Raw genomic sequence first — 26,587 nt, forward strand, 5'->3', positions numbered from 1 at the left:
TTGGTTGTAGTTTACGCTATCAGTAACTTCAGTTTCAATGAACGTTTGAAAACGTCCCGTATGCGAAGCTGGCACTACATTTCCCAGGATTCAAAGCGGTTTTTTCAGGCAGCGTTAGAAGTGTACATGGCCTTTCATTTAAAACCACACCGGCGACGTTTTAAATCAACATTTAAATAGGTATGTTCGAACTCGAATGAATGGATTTATACATGTTGCCTTATTATATGTTGTGTATAGTTTAAAGGTGAAGCTGCATTGTGTTGCTAGCTTTTTCACTCACGATTAGCATGATGGTTCCAGGCCTCTTGCTTGGTCAGGCAGCTGGTAGTATATGAATACATTGTCGACAGAGACAGAGAAGAGAAAAGAAAAGAAAAAAAAACAAAAAAAACGTAGCTTTGTCTATTGCCCTTTCTAGAGAAAGTGGCATCTGTGGTGGTTGATTATGAAATGGCACATTTAACAACCAACATATGTATTATAATTCGGTGAATTGGAAATAGCGCTGTCAAAAATATCTATGTAACTGATCATTTAGTTTGTAAGTACTGAATGATGGCAAAAAAAAAAAAAAAAAAAAAAAAAAAAACGGAATGAATTGCAAGAGATGAGATTTAGATTCTAGAATTATTCACTAGACAAAAACTAGAAAAATTATTATGAAGCTGCCGGTCGTATACCAATGGATACATGTAGACTTAAAGCTGCAGTGTCAAAACTACTTTCAATATTATACTAATATAATTGCTAATGTAAGTACTCAGATAATGTTTCTGTTTCTTGTCATTTCAAACGCACATCTTCCTAGCATTAAATGAATTACGTAAAAAGGAAGCATGCCAGCTCTCATATACAGCTCTGGAAAAAATTGAGACCACTGCAAAATTATCAGTTTCTCTGGTTTTACTATTTATAGGTATGTGTTTGGGTAAAATGAACATTTTTGTTTTATTCTATAAACTACTGACAACATTTCTCCCAAATTCCAAATAAAAATATTGTCATTTAGAGCATTTATTTGCAGAAAATGACAACTGGTCAAAATTACAAAAAAGGTGCAGTGTTGTCAGACCTCGAATAATGCAAAGAAAATAAGTTAATATTCATTTTTAAACAACACAATACTAATGTTTTAACTTAGGAAGGGTTCAGAAATCAATATTTGGTGGAATAACCCTGATTTTCAAGCACAGCTTTCACGCGTCTTGGCATGCTCTCCACCGGTCTTTCACATTGATGTTGGGTGACTTTATGCCACTCCTGGTGCAAAAATTCAAGCAGCTCGGCTTTGTTTGATGGCTTGTGACCATCCAATTTCCTCTTTATCACATTCCAGAGGTTTTCAGTGGGGTTCAGGTCTATAGATTGGGCTGGCCATGACAGGGTCTTGATCTGGTGGTCCTCCATCCACACGTTGATTGACCTGGCTGCGTGGCATGGAGCATTGTCATGCTGGAAAAATCAGTCCTTAGAGTTGGGGAACATTGTCAGAGCAGATGGAAGACAACCTTGTACTTGGCTTGATTCATGCGCCCTTCACAAAGACAAATCTGCCCGATTCCAGCCTTGCTGAAGCACCCCCAGATGAGTCCAATTTTCAGCTTTGCCCAACACCTGGTCGTCTAATAGTTAGACAGAGACCTGGAGAGGCCTACAAGCCACAGTGTCTCGCACCCACTGTGAAATGTGGTGGAGGATCGGCGATGATCTGGGGGTGCTTCAGCAAGGCTGGAATCGGGCAGCTTTGGCATGAATCAAGCCAAGTACAAGGTTGTCCTGGAAGAAAACTTGCTTCCTTCTGCTCTGACAATGTTCCCCAACTCTGAGGATTGGTTTTTCCAGCAGGACAATGCTCCATGCCACACAGCCAGGTCAATCAAGGTGTGGATGGAGGACCACCAGATCAAGACCCTGTCATGGCCAGCCCAATCTCCAGACCTGAACCCCATTGAAAACCTCTGGAATGTGAGCAAGAGGAAGACGGATGGTCACAAGCTATCAAACAAACCCGAGCTGCTTGAATTTTTGCGCCAGGAGTGGCATAAAGTCACCCAACATCAATGTGAAAGACTGGTGGAGAGCATGCCAAGACGCATGAAAGCTGTGCTTGAAAATCAGGGTTATTCCACCAAATATTGATTTCTGAACTCTTCCTAAGTTAAAACATTAGTATTGTGTTGTTTAAAAATGAATATGAACTTATTTTGTTTGCATCTTTTTTGTTATTTTGACCAGTTGTCATTTTCTGCATAAATTCTCTAAATGACAATATTTTTATTTGGAATTTGGGAGAAATGTTGTCAGTAGTTTATAGAATAAAACAAAAATGTGTGAAAAACAAAAAAATAAACCCAAACACATACCTATAAATAGTAAAACCAGAGAAACTGATAATTTTGCAGTGGTCTCATAATTTTTTTCCAGAGCTGTGTGTATGTATATGTATATGTATGTATGTGTGTGTGTGTGTGTGTGTATATATATATATAGTGACACACACATACAGGTGTACATATCTCCAGCTAGTAAAAATTCAGGACCAGGTTCTGATATTCTTTTGTACCTACTGTACCTCTTAATTGTATGTGTTTTAGACATCTTCATGGCTTGTGGATTGGCTTCCCCCAGTAGCATATGACCTAACTTGCAGAGTGCACCAGCAGACACGTGACCCATATCGAAATGGTTTCTTAGATTATTCTTAAACGTCGCAGAAATGGATTTGTTTATGAAGGACGTGAAAGAAAAACGAATTACATGAACAAAAGCTCAGAGAAAAATGCACATTTGCAGTGTGGGATATGTTGTTATTGTAGACAAAGAAGGAAAACAAATTTTGCGAAACACACATTTTACATCTAAATTCCATTTGCTCTTGTGTTAAGTTTGTAATAAAGTAACGAATTTACAGATAATGTATTTTCAGATATTGTATTTATCTTTTACCTAAATGTTATATATTTCATTGTAGTTCTATGTGTAGGTTCATGATGGAATAAACACTGCCTGTAGTTCAGCCAGATTTCCAGGCTGAATGGGGGATGGGGGACGGGGGACAAAACACTGCTTTAATACTGTATCTAGCAAGTGCATATACTAAGCTGGGGATAGGAAACGCGTTCCACTGTTTTTTTTTTGGGGCCGGGTCTAATAACAATAATTTTATATGGGGTTGGGTCACAAGTAATTGTCGGGTTGGGTTGATTCATTTGGACCGTGAAGACCTCTAATGTGTTTGCTCTTTTTTTAACAGCTGTCATGGTGATGAAGTCATCAGTAGAAGAGGATGATGCTGGCTGGGGACTAGGAATCCCAGACAAGATGAAAAATAATGCAAACTGGGTGGATGTGACACAGGACTTCAAGGGGGCCTGTAGAGGTAAAAGAACACAACAATATGAATGGGCGACTGACCGCATTGTTTGGCTAGTAGGTCTTAAAATTCTAGATTACCAAACTGGAATCTGTGCTTTAATATTAGGTGGTTCCTGGAAAATTCCCCACGTTAATTTTTGTCCTAATACTTTTTAATTACCTATTTAAAATCCTTTCATGTGTGTTCTGCATATTTATTTACCTGTTGTTGTTTTGGTTATGCATTGTGTACCATATGTAGAATATTAGATTAATAATGACCAACAATAGAGATTTATACAGAACACACTAGTATGACATTTAATAGAAAATGTAATCAAATATTAAGATACAATAACATGTTAAGATTGTGTTTTACTGTTGCACGTGAAAAATAAACATGAATTCTGTTTCGACCGTCAAGTGGTAATTTACATTTTATATTTGTTTCAGAGCTGAAGCTTGGAGAGCTGCTTCATGACAAGCTGTGAGTATGAACTCTGCTAGATACCAATACTTGCTGAACTGTAACTGCTTGTTGGATTTAAAGTGGCATAAAGTTGTGTGCAGGGATGAATGGAGAGAAGAGAAGAGCTGGCAGAAGAGCCCAAGAAGAGCTTTTATCCTATAATCGACAGTCTTGTTTGCTAACGCTACCTGATTGAATAGCAATTTTAAGCTCTTAGGCTGAAGCAGGTTAAGGCTGATGCTGTTGAGCTTTAGAGCTAGGAGATGGGCCACTTGGATAGACTGGACTTAATAACAGTGTGTTTGCTATGTACATGTGTACAGGCTTTCATCAGGTCAAAGCAGATTGAAAGTGTTAGTAGAGCTTTTCTGGTAAATGCACCATCTCCCTTGTATGTACATTACTGAATGCACAAGTTTACAGATTGTACAGTATATCCAGATTTTGTTAAAAACGATTTGCACCACACAATATTATATAAAATCATATGCATAAAAAACTACAGTATAATGATTTTTCATCTCCAGCTTTGGCCTGTTTGAAGCCATGTCTGCTATTGAAATGATGGACCCAAAGATGGATGCTGGAATGATTGGGAACCAGGTCAACAGGAAGGTGCTCAACTTTGAACAGGCAGTGAAGGTTGCACTTTTAAATATCTTTTAATATTGGATTGATTGATTGATTGATTTATTAATATGAAGTTAACCTTAAAATAAGCATAATTGATAGAGTAAAAAAAAAAAAAACGGTTTCAATAATGTACTAAATATGCAGATAGACTGGATAACCAAATTGAGCATTTGGGATTCGGCGAACAAGTTTTTGTTTATGGGTTTATGGGCTACCGCAGTTCCTGTTGTCAAGCCGATCACCACGTTTTACCCACTGAACCTATGCAACAAATGTTGCCAGGCTGCTTAACCCTGAAGATAAGTTCAAGCCTGGCTAGTCTTCTCCTGGACATGTTGGGCACCTGAGGGGTTACTGAAGCAGGAAATTCTCCTGTCATGCTTTTGCTAGGTGAGCCACTGGGCATCCTTAATGTACTGTTTGTATTAGTACAGCTAGATTATACTGAAGCACAGTAAGAAAAGTCCAGTTCAGCTACCTATAAATACCAATACTTAAGTTTATTAACATCTGAACCACATTTAAAGCCCCATTTGTTTAGGAGAAAATTGAGTAAACCAGTAATACAGGAATTCTCTATCAGTTATGAGTGACCTCATCCAAAGCTCTGGCAGCACACTAGAGGCATCTATTCAAATAATAATGACAATTATTCAAATAAACAGGGTTGCAGTAGAAGATTTAACATGTTTGAAGTATGCTAACATATTAAAAAGTTATAGATAGATAGATAGATAGATAGATATCAATGCTGAATTTCAAAACAATTCTCAGTTGAATTCTGGTAGTTGCCTTTATTGTCTTGCTGTGACGTGTTTAGCAGTGACTGATACTGTAGTGTGTTATAGAAGAAAAGGTTACTTGCTCAGTGCTAAAAAGTGCTCGAGATGTAAACTGTATAAAACCACTTGTCTCTGTGAGGAAATAATTTGTAGTATTTTCACTTGCAAAGTTTGTAATTGTCTGTTTTAATGTTTTTGTTGTATTCTCTCTCTTAAGAGTGGAGCCATCAAAATCAAGGACTTGAACTTGCCAGAGCTGATTGGGATAATGGACACTTGCTTTTGTTGCTTGGTAAGCATAATAATAACCCAGCCTAGTTCCACCGACATACAGAATCGACAAATAGCAAACACGCCGGTGACTTTCATCCTCTGCCACTGCTGTAAAGTCTAAATTCAAGCTTTCAGTTGCACAAAAAAGTAGATCTCTGTGGAGTTTGGGGAGTTAGTCCAGTGAATTATTTGCTTGAACTTAAGGGTTGTGCGCTTATGACATGACAAAGGCTGCTTGATCAAATGGAGTTAATCTTTTTTTATTTCATAAGATATAATTCATAGTTTAGGCACTCCTTATTGTAATCTGTGTCAACATGAGCTGCACTCATGCAGTGCAGATATATTGTTCTTTTTCCATATACGTAACACACAACATTTGTAGTCCACACTTGAATGTATTTTATCCAATCAAAGCATTTGATTTTTGCCACTTGTTATACTGCCATACTCCCTTGCTTCAAACTTCTACCTAATGCAAAGAACAAAGGAGAAATAGTTTCAGAAAACCGCCTTTCTTTTTTTGAAAGACCAAATCAAACCCCGCTCTTGCAAGAGTGTTTATGCGATAATAACACTAGTTTCCATATTTTCTTTATTCCTACAAAAGATTACATACAAAAACTAAACACCATTATAAAATCATTGCCAGACAACATTCAATCTACCTTCCAAAATGTCATACCTGAAACAACTAGGGCAGATATTTCTTTTTACTTGCTTCCCAAAATCTGCAAACCCGGTAATCCTGGGCGAACCATTGTGTCTGGCATAGGAACGCTCACAGAAGGAATCTCTGAATATATAGAATCCTTACTTAAGCCATTGGTGACAAAAACAGATAGTTTCATCCAGGACACTATACACTTCCTAAAAAAAACTTAAGGAATATGACCAACCACCCCAAAATTCTATACTAGTCACTATGGATGTAAAGGTACTTTATACCAACATCCCTCATCGTGATGGTATATCAGCCTGTCTAAAATTCTTAGAAAAAGAGACCAATGATCTTAAAGTTCCCCTTCACATCACTGGCAAACTAATTGAATTTATTCTTACGCACAACTATTTCTCCTTTAACAATAAGTATTATCAACAGATCATGGGAACAGCTATGGGGACCAAAATGGCACCACAATATGCTAAACTTTTCGTGGCCAATCTGGAAAACGAATTTCTAGAACAATATCCTTACAAACCACAATTTTACTTAAGATACATAGATGACATCTTTATTATCTGGACAGAAAGTGAAGCCTCATTACACCAATTCCACCATGCTCTCAATAATTACCATTGCACCATTGAACTGACAATGAATTATTCAAAGGAAATGATACAATTCTTAGACACAACAATAACCATCAAAAAAGGTAATATTAATTCATCCATCTACAGAAAACCTTCCGACAGCCAAAAATACCTCCACATCTCTAGTTTTCATCCACATCACACACATAAATCTGTCATTTACAGTCAAGCTATTCGTTACCACCGAAACTGCTCTGAAACAGGTGACAGAAACAAACATCTTTGCAGTGTTCGTGATGCTTTCGTCCGACAAGGATGTGCTCCAAAACAGATTGACAGAGAAATGGAACGTGCCATCAGAATACCAAGAGAAAAATTGTTGGAATACAAAGTAAAACCTGAGTCTAATAGAGTACCCTTAATTGTTACATACAATCCAACCCTACCACCCCTCTGCAAAATCATCCGAGAATTACACCCAATTTTAGCTGAAGATTTCACCCTCTGCAATATTTTCTTGGAAACACCTCTCCTATCCTACAGACAACCACCTAACCTGTCCCAGCTTATCATCCGGAGCAAACAACCAACTGACCTAAACAATGCACACAATGGAACTAAACCCTGTAATACCAACTGATGCAAAACCTGTTCCCATGCAGAATACCATCCTCACAGCACAAGGGAAACGAGATAAAAGGATCATTCACCTGCAGATCCAAAAATGTAATCTACATGATTAAATGTAGCAAATGCTGTGATGGTACTTACGTAGGAGAAACCAAACAACATCTTCGGACAGGAATGAATCTACACAGATACACCATCACCATCAAAATTACCAGCACTCCTATTGGTAACCATTCTGCAATTATATATATATATATATATATATATATATATATATATATATATATATATATATATATTAGAATTGTAGTGATTCAAAATGGGTTATTTTTGTTAAAGTTCTGATGCAACCTTTGAATGTAAACATCAACTTTCACCTGAAAGAGAGACCTTTGAGGTCTTGAAAGCTTATGAATAATTATTATTTAGTTAGTCCAGTAAAAGGTATCACATCTCCTTCTCTTTGTTGATCATCTCTGGTCTAATACGGCTACCATTTCATCTATGTATGGCTTCATGTAATGAAATTAATCATTTGAACAGAAGTAGGTGACATCACAGATGACAGGCAAGTATGTCCATGGACATAAAAAAAAAATACTGTAGTCTTAGCTTACTACAAAGATAAAAAAAATAAACATAAAAAATAAATAATTAAAAAAAAAAGTCAACTGTGTTTCGTTTTTGGGTGCAACAAATGCATCATATATTATAATAGGAATAATACATATAATAATATTTGATACTGTAAATTAATTTTAAATTGTGTGCAAGTGTTTGATATATGCGGTCAGTGGAGCATCTTGCGGCATGTACTGTTTTTTTTTTCGCAAATATGAGGATGTTTAGTGTGTGTTGTTTACTATTTGCTTGACTGTAACAGCAACTACTCTTAGACACCACTTAAGTACCGTAGTGTCTTGCTCATTAAAAATGCATTTTTTAAACATCATTTTGCTGTATTTGACTGTACTTACCTCTACCTACAGTAATATTACAGATTGTCCCTGCGGTTATTAAATGGGATTCTTCAAACGATATATAGTGTAGAGCTCATTACAGTATGTGGCTCAAGAGCCATCCGTTGGACAGCCCTGTTCTAGACCTCATTTTGTTACCATCAAACTTTGTTTTACACATAAAGTATAGCAATCATTTTAAATAACCTATGTTTTAATTATTTAAAACATGTTTGATATTAATGAGTAAACTAAATATAGTAAGAAGCAAATTGATAGAAACATTTTCTGTTTCTTTTTTTGAAATGTAATATGTAAATATTCTTACAGATAACCTGGCTTGAAGGCCATTCTTTAGCCCAGACGGTTTTCACCTGCCTGTACGTTCATAACCCTGACTTGATTGAGGACCCTGCCATGAAGGCGTTTGCGTTGGGCATTCTGAAAATCTGTGATATTGCTAGAGAGAAAGTCAATAAAGCTGGTGTCTTTGAGGAGGTAAGCCCTTACTTGGGATTTGGTTGAAGCTGTGTTTCCTTCTCTAGATTTCCTTCTAAGGTTAACCCATGTATTTGTTTTAATTTCCCTGGCATTTGCGAAACATGAGCCAACCATTTATGAGAAGGTGGTGTTTGTTTTTGCTTGTGCAAGAACAAGCCTGCTTAGACTCAGTGGAAACTTTTAACATAGAGCTGTGGTGTAAACTACTTCACTTGGAGAAAGAAAAAGCATCCCCATCAGTAACATGCACACATTTTCCACTAACCATTCCTAACCCTAACCCAAACATCATTTAATGTGATGTGAATCTGACTATATCTGGCTTTTCCCCCTCCAAGTTAAATGGAAAACAGTGTAGCTATCAGCTTTTCCCAGGGGAGTTTATTTCACAAAGGAATAGCTGTTATATTAATCGGAAGAGTACAAAGAATGCTGTTGCATTTCTGGAGGCAGATGTAGGAGCTTTTTTTTTTTTTTTTTTTTTTTTTTTTTTTTTTTTTTTTAAACTTCCAGTTTCATTTTGGAAATTGAATACTAAATGAAGAGGACTTGCTCATCAAAAGTTAAAACTGACAAGGGCATGCAACTGTTAAGGCTTTGACTAGTTGAGTATTTTCTTTGTCAATCTGGTTACCCCAGTGAGCATTTTTACTTAATGAAAACTGTTACTGTTCCACACAGCTACTTTATAGTTCCTGAACTACTGCTGTTTTAAAATTCCAAACATGCATTCTGATGGTTGTTTTACTAGCATGCTCTATAGATTAATCAGATGAAGAAAACCATGCAAAAAACAAGCAGTCCAGTTGAACTGTGCCAACCAACCTGTGAACAGTCATTTAGTTAATGTATCCCATCAAAGGCCATTGGCATTATATCATTGTCAGAAATCACACATTCTGATTTCAATAAAGACTAGAGAATTAAGAAATATGCTGAGCAAACTAAAAAGACTATTGGGCCATTTCATTAGCTCCATAAATGTTTGGATGATACCAGTGAGCTCTCATTGTACCATTTAATGGAACCGGCCAACTAAAATAGTTGAGTCTGAAGCTGCAGAACAAGTATGTTTTTCTGACTGAGCAAAATGTATTTTTGTTTTAGGAGGATTTCCAGGCAATGACATATGGTTTCAAAATGGCAAACAATGTGACAGATTTGAGAGTTACAGGTATGATTTTTAAAATGGAGGTGGGATACCCAAAATATATATTTTATAATAAATTTAGATCTCAGGACTACCAATCACATAGGGCATGCAAGTGTTTGGTGTCTTTCGCTCTGGTCACATGACATGCTGAGCCTAGGCAATGAGCATAAGAACCTGAACAGCTAGTTTCAGAGACCTAGTTCTGATCTTGGACAACCTAATGTTACCTTAGGTAAGGTAGTCCAAGATTAGAGCTAATTCGGGTTGTGATATTATCCATAATATTTTTTGTCTTCATTATTTATTGTACTGAAAAGTGATTAGTGATGATAACGTTAGGTTACGGATGTAAAGAGAAGATGACCACAAACAATTATTTTGGGATGTGCCTGCTACAGGTCAAGTATTCAATGAGCATTTTACATCAGAGCAGCTGATAGGCCCCTCCGGGGAGTGACGTCCTCAGTCCTGTCTTCCGAGGGAACAAATACTCCACAGAGCTCACTTCCTCTTTTAAATCAAACTCACGAAGGTGACCGATGCGACCTCGCAGGTTGGTGGTCGTCTTCGCTTTCAGGGAGCCAGGGTTACATCCACAACCTAACATTCCCTTTCAATTCGAAGACGACCCATAATTGGAGTCTGCCCAGTTCTGGATGCCAGAGAGTACCTCTCGTCTGAGGAGATCCAGGCATAGCGGGATCTCCCAGGTCTAGCCTTTCAGTAGCTGGCAGAGGGTTGAAAACCAGGTTCTCCTGGGCCATCGGGGGGCTACCACAACAATGTTGTCCATCCGGAGCACTGGGAGAAAATGCTGGAAAGCAAGGTGAACTGCTTGCAGAACCAGCATATTTATATGCAGGGCTGTCCAGGCCAGGACCTGCGGACTCCTCTGCCAGCCCAGACTGCTCCCCAACCTAAATTGGATGCGTTTGTCATCACCACCTGACGGCTGTGGATCACCGTCAGCCTTGCACCTTTGTGCAGGTGAAAGGCTTGCTTCTACCAGCGCAGTGCTTGCTAGCATGTGCGAGACACGGTCAGCCGGCGCCTGAAGCGGGCGCATATGGAGTAATCCCAGCTGCAGGGCTGATGAAGCTGCAGACATCAGACCCAACAACTTTTGACACAACACCAGAGGTACTATCGACCGTTGTTGAAACCGGGGCAGACAATTCTGTATGGTGGCCACTCAGTCGTCTGACAGATAGGCTCGCATTGCAAGGGAGTCCAGCCATGTCCCAAGTAAACCGTACTTTCCGCTGGTATTAATTGGTTCTTGGCATTGTTGAGCGCGAGGCCCAGCCTCGACAGATGCTCAGTCATGATCGCAGTGTAGGCCACTGCTCCTTCCTGCGACTGAGAACCGATCAACCAGTCATCCAGGTAGTTCAACACCCTGATCCCTTGCAGCCGCAAGGGGGCCAGGATGGCATCCATGCACTTTGAGAACATGCGGGGAGCTAAGGAGAGGCCGAATGGCAGCACTGAAAACACAAAGACACTTCCCTGAAAGGCGAAGTGGAGTGTGGCAAGGCGATTGCCATGCACAATTGGTAATTAGTGTTGGTGTGATTTATGTGTGGGAATGGGTTTATTGTGTGTCTTTTTGGAGTTGATTTATGTAATTGAATTATTGTTTACAGACAGGCACTCGATTGAGACTTGCTGCCTGCTAGGCATGGTTGAGGGGAAGTGATTGGCTGTGCTGGTCCTCAGTTAGCAGGTGGGTGGGTCTTGAACGAGTGTCCGTCAGTTCAAAAACATCCGCGGGAGATAGCTCAGGGCTGCTGCAAGGCCATGAGACTCAGCGCTACGGAGGTCTGGAATCCCACTGGAAAGAACTGGAGACTGCTAACTACTGCATGGGTTAACCAAGGTTAGGGTTCCAGCATTCACGCAAGAAGAAACTGCAGCCATTTGGCGGTCATGTGTATACCTGGGCAGGGTAGGAACGGAGCTTAGTTTCAGGCAACAGCAGCCTACAGTATAGAGAGAATTGGATTGCAGCGGGACCTCCTGTTTAGGGGAGCAGTGCTAGGCATTTCTACGGCATCTTTTAGTTGTAGTTTTTTGTACTGTTTTATTTTGCATTTGTGTGCACATTGCTGTATGAGTCCTCTGTGCGTTACCATCGCTGGTAACATCACATGACCACCTTTACCTTCTTTCTGTTTTGTTGTGAATACATCCTGTGCGCCTTTGCCGGAGTTTCAACTCCACCCCCAGTTGTCTCTGTATGTTTAATCCAGTCACATGGAGATACTTCCTGTGCGCTGGCCGAATAGGAATGTGGAAATACACATCCTTTAAGTCCACTGTAGTAAACCAGTCACCCGGCTGGACAGACTGTAGAATGTGACAGTGTATGACCATCTGGAACGTTCTCTCCCTCAAGAACCCGTTGAGGTGTCTCAGGTCCAGGATGGGGTGAAGGTCACCATCCTTTTTCTGCACCAGAAAATACCTAGAGTAGAACCCCTCCTCCGCTGCCGGGAGCGCTGTTGCGTTTGAGCCTCGCGTACAACGTTCCCCCATCCTTGTGGGTGGGCCCGGCTGTTAGCTGCCGCGGAAGCCTGAAGGCGATGCATCATGTCGCCATGTGGGGCACTGGGGGATCAGGACCGTCTGAGTCACTGTGCGTGTCACAGATGGACGCCAGTGTCTCGCTCTGTCTCGCACCGGAGCCTGGGAGAGGCGCATCAAAGACTACCTGCCGAGATGCCTCACGCTCTCATTGGGAACATTGGAATATCTCCTCCGCGGCTGGCCCGAAGGAGAGATTGGTGCATCTAGCAAGCCCGATTTGTTTGCATCAGGGACCCTCACATGGGACAGTCAAAGCTGGCTGCGAGCCACAACAAGGCTTGCCAGGCTCTAGCCCAGGGCCTGGCCTTGAAAGCTGGAAATCTGGAGCAGCGTGCCTGAAACTAGGCGCAGCTCTAAAGCTACCGGTTCAGGGAGGGGTGTCCACTGCAGTATGCCATCCAGGTAAGCCGTAAGGAGGACTGCCGTGTTAGCCAGGTGTGTGACTTGCGCTACCGCCGCATATGCCTCTTTTAAATGGGCCCCTGTTACCCTGCATTAACCGCTGGAGCAGGCCAGGTCCTTAGGTAAACCCCCTACTGGAGGGGCTCACACCAGGGCCTCTGGTCGAGTACACTGGTGGGAATGCCGCCAATCCCAGCGTCCCTGTGCCTTCTATAGAAGCCAGCGTGGTTGCTCATTTCACCACACTCAGTGCCGAGGTTGTATGGTACCTCTTCCAGGAAATCAGGGAATGCCAGGAAGGGCTGAAGGCGGAGCAATGGAGCGCATGTCCTGAAGGCCAATTGGTGCGATTTCGGGCACTGCTTCCCAAGGTACCTGGAGGAACTTCGAGGCTCACTGCATGAGCACCAGGATCAAGCTTAGAAGAGGGGAAAGCCTAGCATCCAAGGTTGACTCTGAGCTGGGACCCTTCTCGAAGGTTATCTCTTGGATGTCTCCTCCCTCCTCGTCCTGAGGGAAGAAGCTACCGTCCCAGGTGGCCGCGATTGACATCGCATCCTGGTCTTCAGCCACAGCCTTGTTTGGTTCTGAAATGTCCTGGGTGACCACTGGTAAAGGCGAGGTCCGTTCCGGGGCAGGTGCTAGCGGTGGAGCCGGAGCAGAGGGTTGGGCCTGCTGCCTGGCAAATACTCCAGGACTTGACCCATTTAGTCCTTCAAGTCAGAGATGATGCAGGCATGAAACTTTGGCTTGCTTGCCATCAGGGTCACACCGTGGCACGAGTAGCGAAAGTATCGTTTGCCCAAGCACTGAGGGTGTCCAGAGGTCCTGAGGGTGTCGAAGCACCAAGGGCACCTAACCAGAGCAATGAGAGCGTTGAAGCACCAAGGGTACCAAAGGAGTCTGAGGGCTTGAGGCCCGAGGGTGCAAAGCACCGGTGGGCGTTAATCACTGAAGCTGCGAGGGCACCGAGGCACCAAGGGCTTCTAAACACAGGAGCACTCAGGCACAGAGGGCAGCAAGACTCTGAAGCACCAAGGCGCCAAAGCGCTGAAGGGCACGAGGGCACCTAGTGGACCTAGCCTCTGACGCTCTGAAAGGTGCTGAAGCACTAAAGAGTGTCAAAATGCTCGCATGCACAGAGGGTCTGAGTTCCCGAGGGCGCCGAAACACGAGGGGCGATGAGATAAGAGGCGTGAAGCACCAAGCTCACTGTGTGCACTGAGGAGCCTAAGCACCAATGGGACTGAGGCCCCGAGGGCATCTGACTCTGGAGTGCAGAGGTACCAAGGGCATTGTGTGCACCAAGGCTCTGAGGCCCTGAGGACTAGGAAGCACAGAAGGGCGATGAGCTCAAGGGATCAAGGTCCCACGGGCGTCAAAGCAATGGGGGGCACCTAACGCTTTAGTACATGTAATGCCGAAGCACCAAGGACACCAAGCACCAAGGATGGAAGCACCAAGAGCACTGGGGACAGGCGTCTAGCCTTAAACATGTGCAATTAAGCAAAAGAGGAAGTGAGCTCTGTGGAGTGACTATTTGTTCCTACAGAAGGCGGGACCGAGGACATCACTCCCCGGAGGGGGCTATCAGTGATATATTTCTGATAAAAATTGCTCAATGAATACCTGACATGTGGCAGGCATATCCCAAAAATATTCTTGGTGGTCATCTTTGAATTGAAAGGGAACCATGTTTTTGTTATCCTGTAGACCACTGGTTTGTTCAAAAAGAGTTGCTGGGGGAGGGAGGCGGGTGTTAAAGGGAGAGAAAAGTGGTATGGTGTTATTTAAAATCAATAAATGAAATCAGGAAAAAAGCAGCGTGTATGAGCTAGAAGTTTTACTATCCCAGCGTATATGGGATGGTAAATTTAAAGTTTGTTAAATCATGATTTTTAGCCAATAATCTAGAACTGAACATGTATTTTGTCCTCCAACCCTAGTGCTAGTTGGGGTCTTTGAAACTGTAAAATATTAAAAAATAATGTTAATGTGCTTTCTCTGTGCTTCCAACTTCAAGGCATGCTGAAAGATGTTGAAGATGACTTACAAAGAAGAGTAAAGGTATTGTTTTTCACTACCAATATTCACTTAAATATACACAAAAAAAACAGTGGATTGTGATCCAGAACAGCCTACAAGAAAAGCAATATCCTTTATCCCGTGATGTCTATATCGCAGCAATATATTTAAGTAATCATGATTGTTTTGATGCTATGTGTTTTAAAAATATTTAATTGCAATACTGAAGACACGATACAGCAAATGTAAAGTAATGCATTTCTTGTAAATATCGCAGGGTGTTCTGTAACACTTAGTGCTTGTAAATGCCTAGTATGTCAGCTCATAATGTGGATTTCATGTTCAGAAATTAGTATAGAAAATGATATTTTGTGATGTCATATGCAAGTAAAACAATATATCTTCAGCACTTTGACACCTTCCTCTATTCACCAACCTCCAGTTTATAATTTAGAAAATAATTTGTAGATATGCTCTCCAGTATTTTACCATTTATACACCACAGTGCTACGCTGACTGAATCGAGACTTTGATTCTGCATGCACTTACAGTTTCACTGACACATAGATCTGGTAGCTTCAGAATGGAGTGGGTTGACACACCAAGGCTGTACTGTTTATAAAGGGAAAGACAAATCCTGTTTTTTACACCTAAACTTTTTATTAAACATATCATGTTGTTGTTGCTTGTATGTGTTGTGTGTGTGTGTGTGTGTTTGATTTTAAAATAAATGTCATATATTTTTATTATTATTATTATTATTATTATTATATTATTATTATTATTATTATTATTATTATTTGGTTGTTTTCTGGCAGAGCACAAGAAGTCGCCAAGGAGAAGAAAGGAACCCAGATGTTGAACTTGAAGTAAGAGTAGACCCTTTTCACCCGTCTAATGACTATTTCTGTTTAAAAGCTAAGGGAAACTACTAACTTCAGCCTTGAAGATGTTTTGGAATGCGTTGAAATAAAAGGCTTGCTAAATTTGTTCGTAGGCTGTTGCTAAAACTAGGTATCCGCAAGGAACAAGTTACAGAACTCTTGCCAATTGTGCTCTCCAATGGAGCGTGACATCCTACAAGTTACAGTAATACAACAGTGATAGATGTAAAAGCTTCTCTGGATTTTTTAAATGTAAATGTCTATATAACTTTGTATATCGACTGAGAGACTGAGTCAAACTAGCTTTAGAATTCTCATACTGCTGTTTTGGTGTCTCGGTTCTCAGAGGGCTTTGGCCAGAACACAATTCCGTCTTCGTGCTTGAGTCCAGGGGATTTGTGCATCTCTAAATTGCAGAATAAGGGCAGTTTGATCAGTTCCCGTGCAGCAGTGGAACTGGGGTGAAATGCATTTTTCAAACCTGAGGTCTTTAGTTCTGTTGCCTGTTTCCCAACAGTTATTTTTTTTTGGCAGTACAAGTTATGCATTGTATCTAGTTATTGTTTGGAATGTTTATTTCTTATTTCATTTGGAAATCTGGTGAGGGCAGCATGAAACCGATTCATTCAGATTTGAGAGCATTGTAATTTTACAACAGTTTAAGCTAACCAAGAATGTTTTTTTTTTTTTTTTTTTTTTTTTTTTTATGTTTTTATAGCATCAACAGTGCTCTGCGCTTTTTAGCAGAATTAAGTTCACACGCTTACTGCTGACAGCTTTATTAGCATTTACGAAAAAAGAGGTGAGACTCCTTTCTGTACATTAACATAAATATGTAATTTAGCTACATAGCTAAGCTTGTTATAAAAAGGTAGTAGTTCTGTCTGATGATAGTTCAATTGAAAGACTGGGCTCATTCCAGTGCAAGTGGAAACATTGTTTTCCTCCTTTTGTATTTGATGATAAATTAATCAAATGTGAGGGAAAAAAAGGATGTGCCTGCAAAAGAGGAGCTGTTTAACTCATGAAAATGTCTGGTTACTTTTTTTCTTTTATTACTTTTGACCTAATGCAGGGGTGACCTAGACAAATAATATTCAAAAGGGGTCAAACAATCCCCCCCCCCTTGGGCTGGAATGACACCATGGGAAATATTTTAAAAACGTAACCTGCGTTAACCATTTTATTTATTTACTTTTTTTTTTTTTATCCATTTTAGTGTAAAACAAATAACTTCTGCTTAAGAGACCTTGAATTATATTTCTTAGTTTGTTGTGAGGTAAACTATAATTGTGTCTGCTCGTTTCCTTTTCCCAGACTAGCTCAGTTGCTGAAGCTCAAAAGTTGATGATACAAGCAGCAGACATACTTTCAGCTCTCCACACTTCTATCCATCATGGCATCCAGGCACAAAATGATACTACGAAAGGGGGTAAAGAGCAATTTCTAACATTACTTTTAATTACCACTAATGTAGATACATAGCTATGAAATGCTCAGCTATTAGCTGTATGTATATAAAATACAATACATGATGAAAAACAAGGTCTTGTTATATTGTTTTAGTATTCCATCATCAGCCACCTCAAAAACGAAATATTGTATTTCTATACTTTACTGTGCACAGAAATTCTAGCCAATCTGGAATTGAATCTTCAGCTACTGCGATTGTAAATGCTGACACTTCTAAAAGTATTAAGTATGGTGTAATGTCGCAGTTTGCATTATTTTGATATGTGTTTTTATGTTTTAAATGAGTACATCTCATTTATAGTACTGAAAGTTCACATTTTAAAAATACATTAATAATAGCTTAAGTAATCACACAGACAAAATGCACTGAACCGCTGACGCATGTTTTATCTCAAAATAAAACAAAACGGATAGCCAATGGTGCTTAATGCAGCGTGCAAATAGCATATGATATTATCACTAATTCTTCAATTAGATTTTTTCTTTTCTTCAGACCAGATTTTTTCTGGTCAAGGACCCTTTCTCACTTTAGGTTAACCTTTGCAAGGTCACAGGTCGAAAGGGAAATTTTTAAAATGTAATGGTTGTCATTTCTGAACTCAGCATGTCTGAAAACCCCCAGGTGAATTTTTCTAGGAGACGGACTGGCAACGGCACTGGTTATGTTGGGATGAAATGACCCTTGATTATACTGTGTTTGTATTTTTAGTAATAAAATGTATGTTTCTGCAAGCGCACGTGATCACTACCTATTTTCATTATCATTTATGTTTTCATATCCATTTGCCTCTTATTTAGATCATCCAATAATGATGGGATTTGAACCTCTGGTTAATCAGAGGTTGTTACCTCCAACCTTTCCTCGCTATGCCAAAATCATTAAAAGGGAAGAAATGGTCAACTACTTCACCAAACTAATAGAGAGAATAAAAACTGTCTGTGAGGTTGTTAACACTACAAATCTTCACTCCATACTGGTAAGAAGTGTTTACTCGCTGTATGATTATACAATCTGAATAAAGTGTTTGTTACTTTACGTCAGCAGTTTTCAAACTGGGGTACTTGAGCGCTGCTCGGGGTACATGAGGAAAATCTTGTAATGGCGGACAACAGATATATATAGTGCCTTGGAAAAGTATTCAGACCCCTGACCAATTCTCTCATATTACCGAATTACAAATGGTACATTGAAATTTCGTTCTGTTTGATATTTTATTTTTAAACACTGAAACTCAGAATCAATTATTGTAAGGTGATATTGGTTTTATGTTGGGAAATATTTTTAAGAAAAATAAAAAACTGAAATATCTTGCTTGCATAAGTATTCAACCCCTGTGCTTTGGAAGCTCCCAGTTTGCACCGATGAAAGAAATTGCCCTAACGAGGACACAATTACCTTACCATTGGCCTCCACCTGTGAACCATTAAAGTTGCTGTCACATTTTCTGGATAAAAACCCCACTGTTGAAGGATCATTGGTAAGGCTGTGAATCTGAAGGAAAATGAAGACCAAAGAGCATTCTACAGAAGTTAGAGATAAAGTAATACAAATGCATAGATTAGGGAAAGGGTACAAAATAATATCCAAGTGTTTGGATATCCCAGTGAGCACAGTTGGATCAATAATCAGGAAGTGGAAGCTGCATCACACCACCCAGGCACTGCCAAGAAAAGGCCTTCCCTCAAAACTCAGCGCTCAAACAAGAAGGAGACTTGTGAGAGAAGCCACAGAGAGGCCAACAATCACTTTGAAGATGCTACAGAGTCAGTGGCTGGGTTTGGAGTAATGGTGCACCAGTCAACCATATCAAGAGCTCTGCATACAATAAAATAAAATATCGAACAAAACGAAATTTCAATCTACCATTTGTAATTCATTAATATGAGAGAATTGTTCAGGGGTCTGAATACTTTTGCAAGGCACTGTGTATATAATCAAGGCTTGTTTATTTTTTTAATTATCCACTCACATCTTTTTGTAACTTGAAGACCTATTTGTTCATTTTAAAATACTGAATAACATACCTTTGTGTATGGGCTACATCGTTTACGAATCGGTATGGTTTTTCTGAAATCTGTGCTAAAAAGCAGGCACATCCACATTGGTAGGTAAGATTTTTTTTTTTTAATATTCTTAGTTAACATCGATAAGTGTTTAAGCCTGGTAATTAGAAAATACCATTTTTTTCTGTTTTCATCAGTATATTATAACCCAATCTCAGATGGGGGTACGTGGTAGACTGGATTATCTGGAAAGGGGTACGGGGCCTAAAGTTTGAAAACTACTGCATTAGATAGGTTAAGGAGTCCCACAATAACGTTCAGTTTTACACAGACGTATAATTTCTAAGTGTTGGTTTACTGCTGTACATTATTTAGTTATTTGGCCGTCTGTTGACTTAATGCAGTGGTGGCCAAACTGCAGCTTGCTAGCCGCATGCAGCTCATTTTTGCAGTTGAAGCGCGGCTCCTGGTGAAATGCTGGGTGACGCACAGTTTGCGGCTTGAATGAACTGAAGAAAGAATAATGAAACGAGAGAAAGTAAAATAAAAACAATAAGTTTATTATTTGTGCTCTCTGTATTCATTCATGTTAACTATTCTTTCTTCTCTGTCGTTCTCTCTCCTGTTTCTTTGAGCCTGCATGTTCACTGCAAGGATTTGTCACTTGTTGACTTTCGACACCGCTCGCTAGTGCATGCGTATTTCGAAACCGGATGTGCAGCTGAAAGTAAATTTCATAATTTTGAATTAAGTGCTTGTTCGGTTCGTGGTCTATGACATTGAGCAAGCCCTCTACGAGTAATAAACAAAAGTATGAGGGTTTAAACCAGAGTGGGAGGAAGAGTTTGCTTTCACTGAAAACAGTGAAACCTGTGTCTCATCTGTGAAACAAATCACTCACACACTGTAATCTGTACTACAAGGTGAGCAACCTCAAACGTCATTCTGAAACAAATCACATTTTCATCTGAATATCCTCCTGGATCAGACTGGAGGCAGAAGCTGCTTTCGGTATCCAGTAAAGAAGCAGATGTAACGACTCAAGTGCGTTTTCTATTTCAAGCATGGAATATCGCTTGTGGCAAACTGCCTTATTTGGAGGAATGAAACTTGACTAAAAACTGCATGTTTAAATGTTATATTGCAGGTCTAAAATTGTTATGTTTATAACTTGGATCTCATCATGAGCAGGCACTGTAATCCCTTTCAAAATAAATACAGTGCGCTTGTCATCCATAAAGTTCAACAGTTTAATACACGCAGCATTCAGATCTTCAAGGGAAGAGCTTGTCAAAAAGAATCCTTACAAAAATGTGTGTTTTTATGTGGTTTTTGGTGAAATCAGGTCAGTTGTTATATTTTGCTTCATAATAACTAAATATATTTTATTTAAAGTGCGTAATACATACAGTATAAACAGAAATAATGGAAAAACACCATAGTGTTATATTTAAAGTGTAATACACTGTAGATCTACAGTATAATACAAATTACACAGAAACTGTGTAGGTAATGTTCTAACACTTGTTCTTGTGTATTTTGCTGCCATCAAAAGATAGCCTAACTACTGTACTGCACAACAATGCTAGTGTTTAAAATATCTTGCTCTTGCAAACATTTCATGTTTTTTAGTATGTGTCTTGTGGCTCTCGACCATATGGAAATTTTAGTATGCGGCTGGTAGAGTCAGGAAGTTTGGCCACCCCTGACTTAATCTGAAAGCAGACCTTGCTGTTAACTTGTTAGTTGGGTGTTTTGAGTTGTATAGAACCAAAGAACCTTAATCTATTTTAAAATAATTTCCACATTTATTTAGCAATATCTTTAAGATATGCAAAGCCGAATGACTATTTAAATGCTGTAGTGTTCTACAGTATATTCTTTGCCAAGATTCTACAAACCTCCTTCATACTCAGTGTCATTGAGCTCTGCTGTTTCTGTCTATTGGCTTAATTTTGTGGATCTTTGATTTGAAATTCATCTTTTCAGGAATTTTTCTGCGAGTTCAGTGAACAGTCCCCTTGTGTGCTCTCTAGGTCTTTGTTACAAGTAAGAGCTTTTATTCTATTTTATTTTTGTACTTATTGCTGGATAATTCTAAAAATGTTGTGCCCATAATAGTTAATAACACAGACTGGTTTTAAGGGATTTTAAAGTACTGTGTGTATTCTTTTTAACTTTTCGTCTGTACTATGAAGCAATACCTCCCACATTTAGTATGTTTTTAGTGGGGTTGGGGGGGGGGGGGTTTGTCATTTATTTTCAAATCCATATACTGTAGGGGACACATTTGTTAGGCACTGTGAGTCACGAGTTAAATCTGCCTCAAGTGATCTTTACTGTGTGTTTGTTTCTGTATTAAAACAAAGCCTTTGACTTACTGTAAGCGCTTTCTTGCAGACAACTTTCTTGATCGATAACAAAAAAGTCTTTGGGACGCATCTAATGCAAGACATGATAAAGGAGGCTTTAAGGTACTTTGTGAGCCCTCCTGTTCTTTCAGCAAAGTAAGTAACAAATATTTGCTATGTAATCTCCATACACTTTCCCTTGGTATAAAATGACCCAAAATTGTTTTGTTTTTTTTAGGTGCTGCTTATATAACAACCATCAGGCCAAGGATTACATTGACTCATTTGTTACACACTGTGCACGGGTAAGCTATGGACAACAGTTAAATGAAAGTGTATTACTTTGACTGGGCATTGTGGCACTATGTAGCAGCAGAGAAACAGCATAGAATCCCTGATTTGACAGCCCCACTCAGTTATTAATTTAGTCCCAGATTTTGCTAATCCAGTAATAGTAATTGGACTCTTCTGCTTTTGAAGCCATTCTGCAGTCTGATCCAGATCCATGGCCACAACAGGGCTCGACAGAGAGACAAGCTGGGGCACATTCTGGAAGAGTTTGCCACCCTACAGGATGAGGTAAGGTTTCTGTGACAAACAGAAAGGGTTTGTATTGCCAATGTCATTTTCTCATGCAATGCAAAGTAAAATTCAGATACAGGATTCTCTCCAAAATAATGTTGTTTTTCATAAGACAAAGAGATCAGTAGTCATAGTAATATGCTGTACCATGCAGGGAGATTCTAAGTATATATCATTTATAACACCAGTATTTCCTGATTAAATCGGAGTTTTTTTTTTTTTTCTGCATAAGTTGACTAAATCTTTTACTTTTATTGAGATGACAAGTGTGACCCCACCTCCCCAATATAAAAGTATTCCTTGTCTACCAATATGAACTGCATACAAAATCTTAAAGCCTAATGGACTTACAGACCTCAAGACAAAATATTTCAAAGGATATAAAAGTATTGTTCACAGCAAGGGTACTTCAGCCTTGTCCAAACAATAATTCCCATATCCATATTTGCTTACTAATTTCAAATCAGATGTTGACCTTCATCACATTGGAGCCTTTCTGTGTTTCTATACAGGCAGAGAAAGTGGATGCAGCTCTCCACAGTATGCTCATGAAACAGGAACCCCAGAGGCAGCATCTGGCATGTTTGGGAACCTGGGTCCTTTACCATAGCCTGAGGGTCATGATCCAGTACCTCCTGAGTGGTTTTGAACTGGAACTCTACAGCATGCATGAATATTACTACATTTACTGGTATGCTCTTACCCTGTTTAAAAATACATAGATTTGTTACATTTGAAATTAAAATGATAGCTTACGTTGCTGTCGACTGTCTACTGTACCTCAAGATGATTATGATGTGCATGTATTAGTCCTGTTTAATGAGACGATGCACGTCACATGGCTGTACTGATTCAGACGTCTCTATAATAAATGATTCATCCGTGGTGCTAAAGCCTTTTTTTAATACAGACTGATTGTTTAATGCACCCTTGTGTTCAGGTACCTATCTGAGTTTCTCTATGCATGGCTGATGTCAACACTGAGTCGAGCTGACAGCTCCCAAATGGCTGAGGAGAGGATTACGGAGGAGCAACAGAAGGGCCGCAGCAACAAGAAGTCGAAGAAAAAGAAAAAGGGTAAAGAGGACCTACCGCAAAGGAAATGTGATAGCTGTTTGAACTGTCTTGCAGCCTAGTTCATTTTTAACATGAGTGCATTTCAGTTGTTTAACTTGTCATGGGGAAAGACTTAATAATGGCAATATCATTTCTCCACAGCCAGGCCCCTGAGCAGAGAAATCACAATGAGTCAGGCCTACCAGAATATGTGTGCTGGAATGTACAAGGTGAAGGTTACAATGCTTTTTTCTAATTGTAACAATACAGTGGTACAATTAGGATAGTGGTGTAATGAAGGTGTTTGAACAGGGCTATACACTATAGACTACTTGTGATTTAGAAACTGAATATGTCTTGCACTATTTACTGGTCTAGTAATGCAGTTCAAAGGCATTTAGGTAAAATCACAGGACAGAACAGCCACGCCTGTGTTTCACTGAGAGAATGATAGATTCTGTACCACCAGCATCGTGCCTGCTAGGTGGCAGCATATACAAGAATTAGACAAAAGTGAATAAGGTTATTTCATGTTTTGTTCTGTTTTCTCAGATACTAGAGAGCACTAAATGTGATTAATGCCTTCACCTCACAGCTGTCTTGTGTATTGTTTGCCTAGTTTTAGGGACACCAATATGGTTCGCAATAAAATGTTTACCAAAAGTAACCAAAGTAAGACAGAGAGACATCCTTCTTTCAAAAGCAGCTTTGGTTAATGCTCCCTTTTATGATATGCATATGTAAATAAATGGTAGTAAACAGGATTGACATTATAAGAAAAGCTTAACTTCCTTTCGGAGATTTATCAGTTGAGAGTTTGAAGAGATTGTCCACTTAGTAATGAGAGCAAATATTTTTCTTTCAGACCATGATTGCTTTTGAAATGGATGGAAAAGTGAGGAAACCAAAATTTGAGCTGGATAGTGAGCAAGTGCGATACGAGCACCGCTTTGCCCCATTTAACAGTGTTGTAACACCCCCACCTGTGCATTACATACAGTTTAAGGTAAGTAGAAAGGAATAGAGAGGATTCACAAAAACTCGGGCGGCTAACCTTTGTCTTTTATCTACTTTAATACACAAAAATGAAGAACGTACCTTTTTTGTTTGTAAGTAGATCAAGTATTCTATAAATTTAATCTTAACATAGATTTGTTATTCTCAATTTTAGCTTTATTTTAAAACTGATGACATCTTCATTAATTAATGCATACTCCACTAATCAGACACAATTTTGTTGTCCAGGAAATGTCTGACCTCAATAAGTACAGCCCTCCTCCTCAATCCTCGGACCTCTACATGGCAGCCAGTAAACACTTCCAGCAGGCCAAGATGATCTTGGAAAACGTCCCCAATCCAGATCCAGAGGTGAGATCTTGATACTAAATGTCAGCAGCCTGGTTTTCAAAGAGTCTCAGTGGACACACAGTTCCACCCTATTTTATTCTGAATGGGGGAGAAAAAACAGTGTGTGATGTGTGGGGATATCCACGATCTCAAGCAGGAGTTAACCAGTAAAGTTTTCTTTTTTTTTTTTTTGCTCATTTACACCGCATGATTTGTTTGTATAGGTGAATCGAATACTGAAAGTGGCAAAACCCAACATTGTGGTGATGAAGTTGCTTGCAGGAGGGCACAAAAAGGAGACAAGGGTGAGTTTAAATCTACATTTAATATGATTACATTGGTATTGATAGTGCTAATCAAAGTATCAGTTCCCTATTAGTTTCATATAAAATTAAAGTATAAGCTGAACTTTCTTTGCTTTTAACTTGCATTCATAAAGCTAGTGCATAAAATTGTCTGTTTTTGATAATATGGCATTTGGTTTGAGTTGTGCTCAGTTTGTGCAATCCATTGTATAAGTATTTCATAAGCTTGATTATTTGTGTGTGGGGTGCATCCAATTGGTTAGGATGGAAATGCTTTAAGTTTCAAGCCTGTTTTATTCGTCTGTGTAAACTGACGTAACCACTTGCATGATTACTTCTTAAGCCTGTGCATAGCCTAGATAAGAGAGGCTTTAGATGCTGTTTTTTAAAAAAATGTTATAATTTAAACACACAATGCCAGAATGAAGCTGCTACAAAGAAACAGCCATTTATTTTGTTACGAGTTTTGTTTTATAAAAAGATTAAATTGAACTAAATATATTGATTCTGTTTATCAACACACATACTACTGCTTAGCAGTGTCATGAAAACGGTAGTGAAATCAACCCCTTGTACTGTAGCTTTAGCTTTGTCTTGCTTTCGTTCTGTAGGGGAAAAAAATAATCTGATTCAGTCATCCTTTGTGTTTCCAGGTTCTGCCAGAATTTGATTTTTCAGCACATAAATACTTTCCAGTGGTCAAAATAATCTAAGAGGATTGATGAAATTTTCCTTTAAGTAACAGCCAACAGAACTGGAATGGAACTTTTGTCAATGTTTATCCTGCTGCAGTGTCTTCACAATACCAAATAAGATAAAAGATGCAGATTTGCAGTTAATGTGATGTTTAGTTTTTTCAAAAGCAGTTAAAATGTTTGATATTTGATTTATTTTACCTCTGTTTGTCACCAATTTTTAATAGCATAATTAAAGTAGACTTTTGGATTATAAAAGGAAATACAGCGTGGTTTTATTAAGATCATTCTTACTGTCACACGTCCAACCAATGGTGGTCTGTAAGCAGCAGTATACAGGATTTGCATTCTCTGGCCTGTTCTCTTTGCTTGTCTAAAGACAGAAATGAATGGAAACAGATGAGTATTGGCATTTGTTGTATTTAACATTGTAATTTAAGCTTGTATTATACAAGGAAATAAACACCCACTATATGTGATTTTTTTAACATGTGAAATTTGTGAAATTTGTGGGTTGATCAGTGTGTAGAAGTATTGTTCTATACATTTTTTACAATAAAATGTAAAAATTCCAAAACAGACTTTTGTGATTTTTTTTAATAAGATTCAATTGAATGCAGTGCTGTCTCCAGCAATTAAAAAATAATAATAATTGACAATAAATACAGGTGCACTGCACTTATAAAGGACTTCAAGGCACAATGGAAATCAGTACTTTATAAATGAAGTAAGTAGTAAACACAATTCAAAATGCTGTATGTAACTGCGAACATTAGTACCTTAAATATTTACTCTCTGTAGACATGTCATAAACTTTAAAAAATGTTCATTGTCCCTGTCAAATAAATACCAGTAGATATCAA

General features: G+C 39.1%; 1 protein-coding gene across 1 annotated transcript; it reads left to right on the forward strand.

Annotated features, from left to right (window-relative positions):
• The first annotated feature begins 73 nt into the window (after positions 1 to 73).
• On the forward strand, positions 74 to 26,296 carry naa35 (N-alpha-acetyltransferase 35, NatC auxiliary subunit). Its single transcript, XM_041227165.1, has 23 exons — positions 74 to 180; positions 3,257 to 3,382; positions 3,811 to 3,844; positions 4,354 to 4,468; positions 5,459 to 5,533; positions 8,688 to 8,855; positions 9,966 to 10,032; positions 15,026 to 15,069; positions 15,846 to 15,896; positions 16,630 to 16,713; positions 17,229 to 17,343; positions 18,183 to 18,361; positions 21,378 to 21,437; positions 21,789 to 21,895; positions 21,978 to 22,044; positions 22,220 to 22,318; positions 22,834 to 23,012; positions 23,262 to 23,398; positions 23,540 to 23,607; positions 24,243 to 24,383; positions 24,623 to 24,745; positions 24,949 to 25,029; positions 25,683 to 26,296. Exons 2-23 carry the CDS (start codon positions 3,262 to 3,264, stop codon positions 25,740 to 25,742), a joined length of 2,175 nt encoding a protein of 724 aa, XP_041083099.1. The 5' UTR covers positions 74 to 180; positions 3,257 to 3,261; the 3' UTR covers positions 25,743 to 26,296.
• The last annotated feature ends 291 nt before the right edge of the window (positions 26,297 to 26,587 follow it).

The sequence above is a fragment of the Polyodon spathula genome, chromosome 2 (assembly GCF_017654505.1).
Source record: "Polyodon spathula isolate WHYD16114869_AA chromosome 2, ASM1765450v1, whole genome shotgun sequence".
Classification (NCBI taxonomy): Eukaryota; Metazoa; Chordata; class Actinopteri; order Acipenseriformes; family Polyodontidae; genus Polyodon; species Polyodon spathula.

Bases quoted from the DNA above. Each gene is read 5' to 3' on its own strand.
- naa35 (XM_041227165.1), top strand. From the start codon at position 3,262: ATGGTGATGAAGTCATCAGTAGAAGAGGATGATGCTGGCTGGGGACTA. The intron at 10,033-15,025 runs GTATGATTTTTA...TCCAACTTCAAG, and splicing joins GACAGATTTGAGAGTTACAG to GCATGCTGAAAGATGTTGAA. The intron at 16,714-17,228 runs GTGAGACTCCTT...TCCTTTTCCCAG, and splicing joins TAGCATTTACGAAAAAAGAG to ACTAGCTCAGTTGCTGAAGC.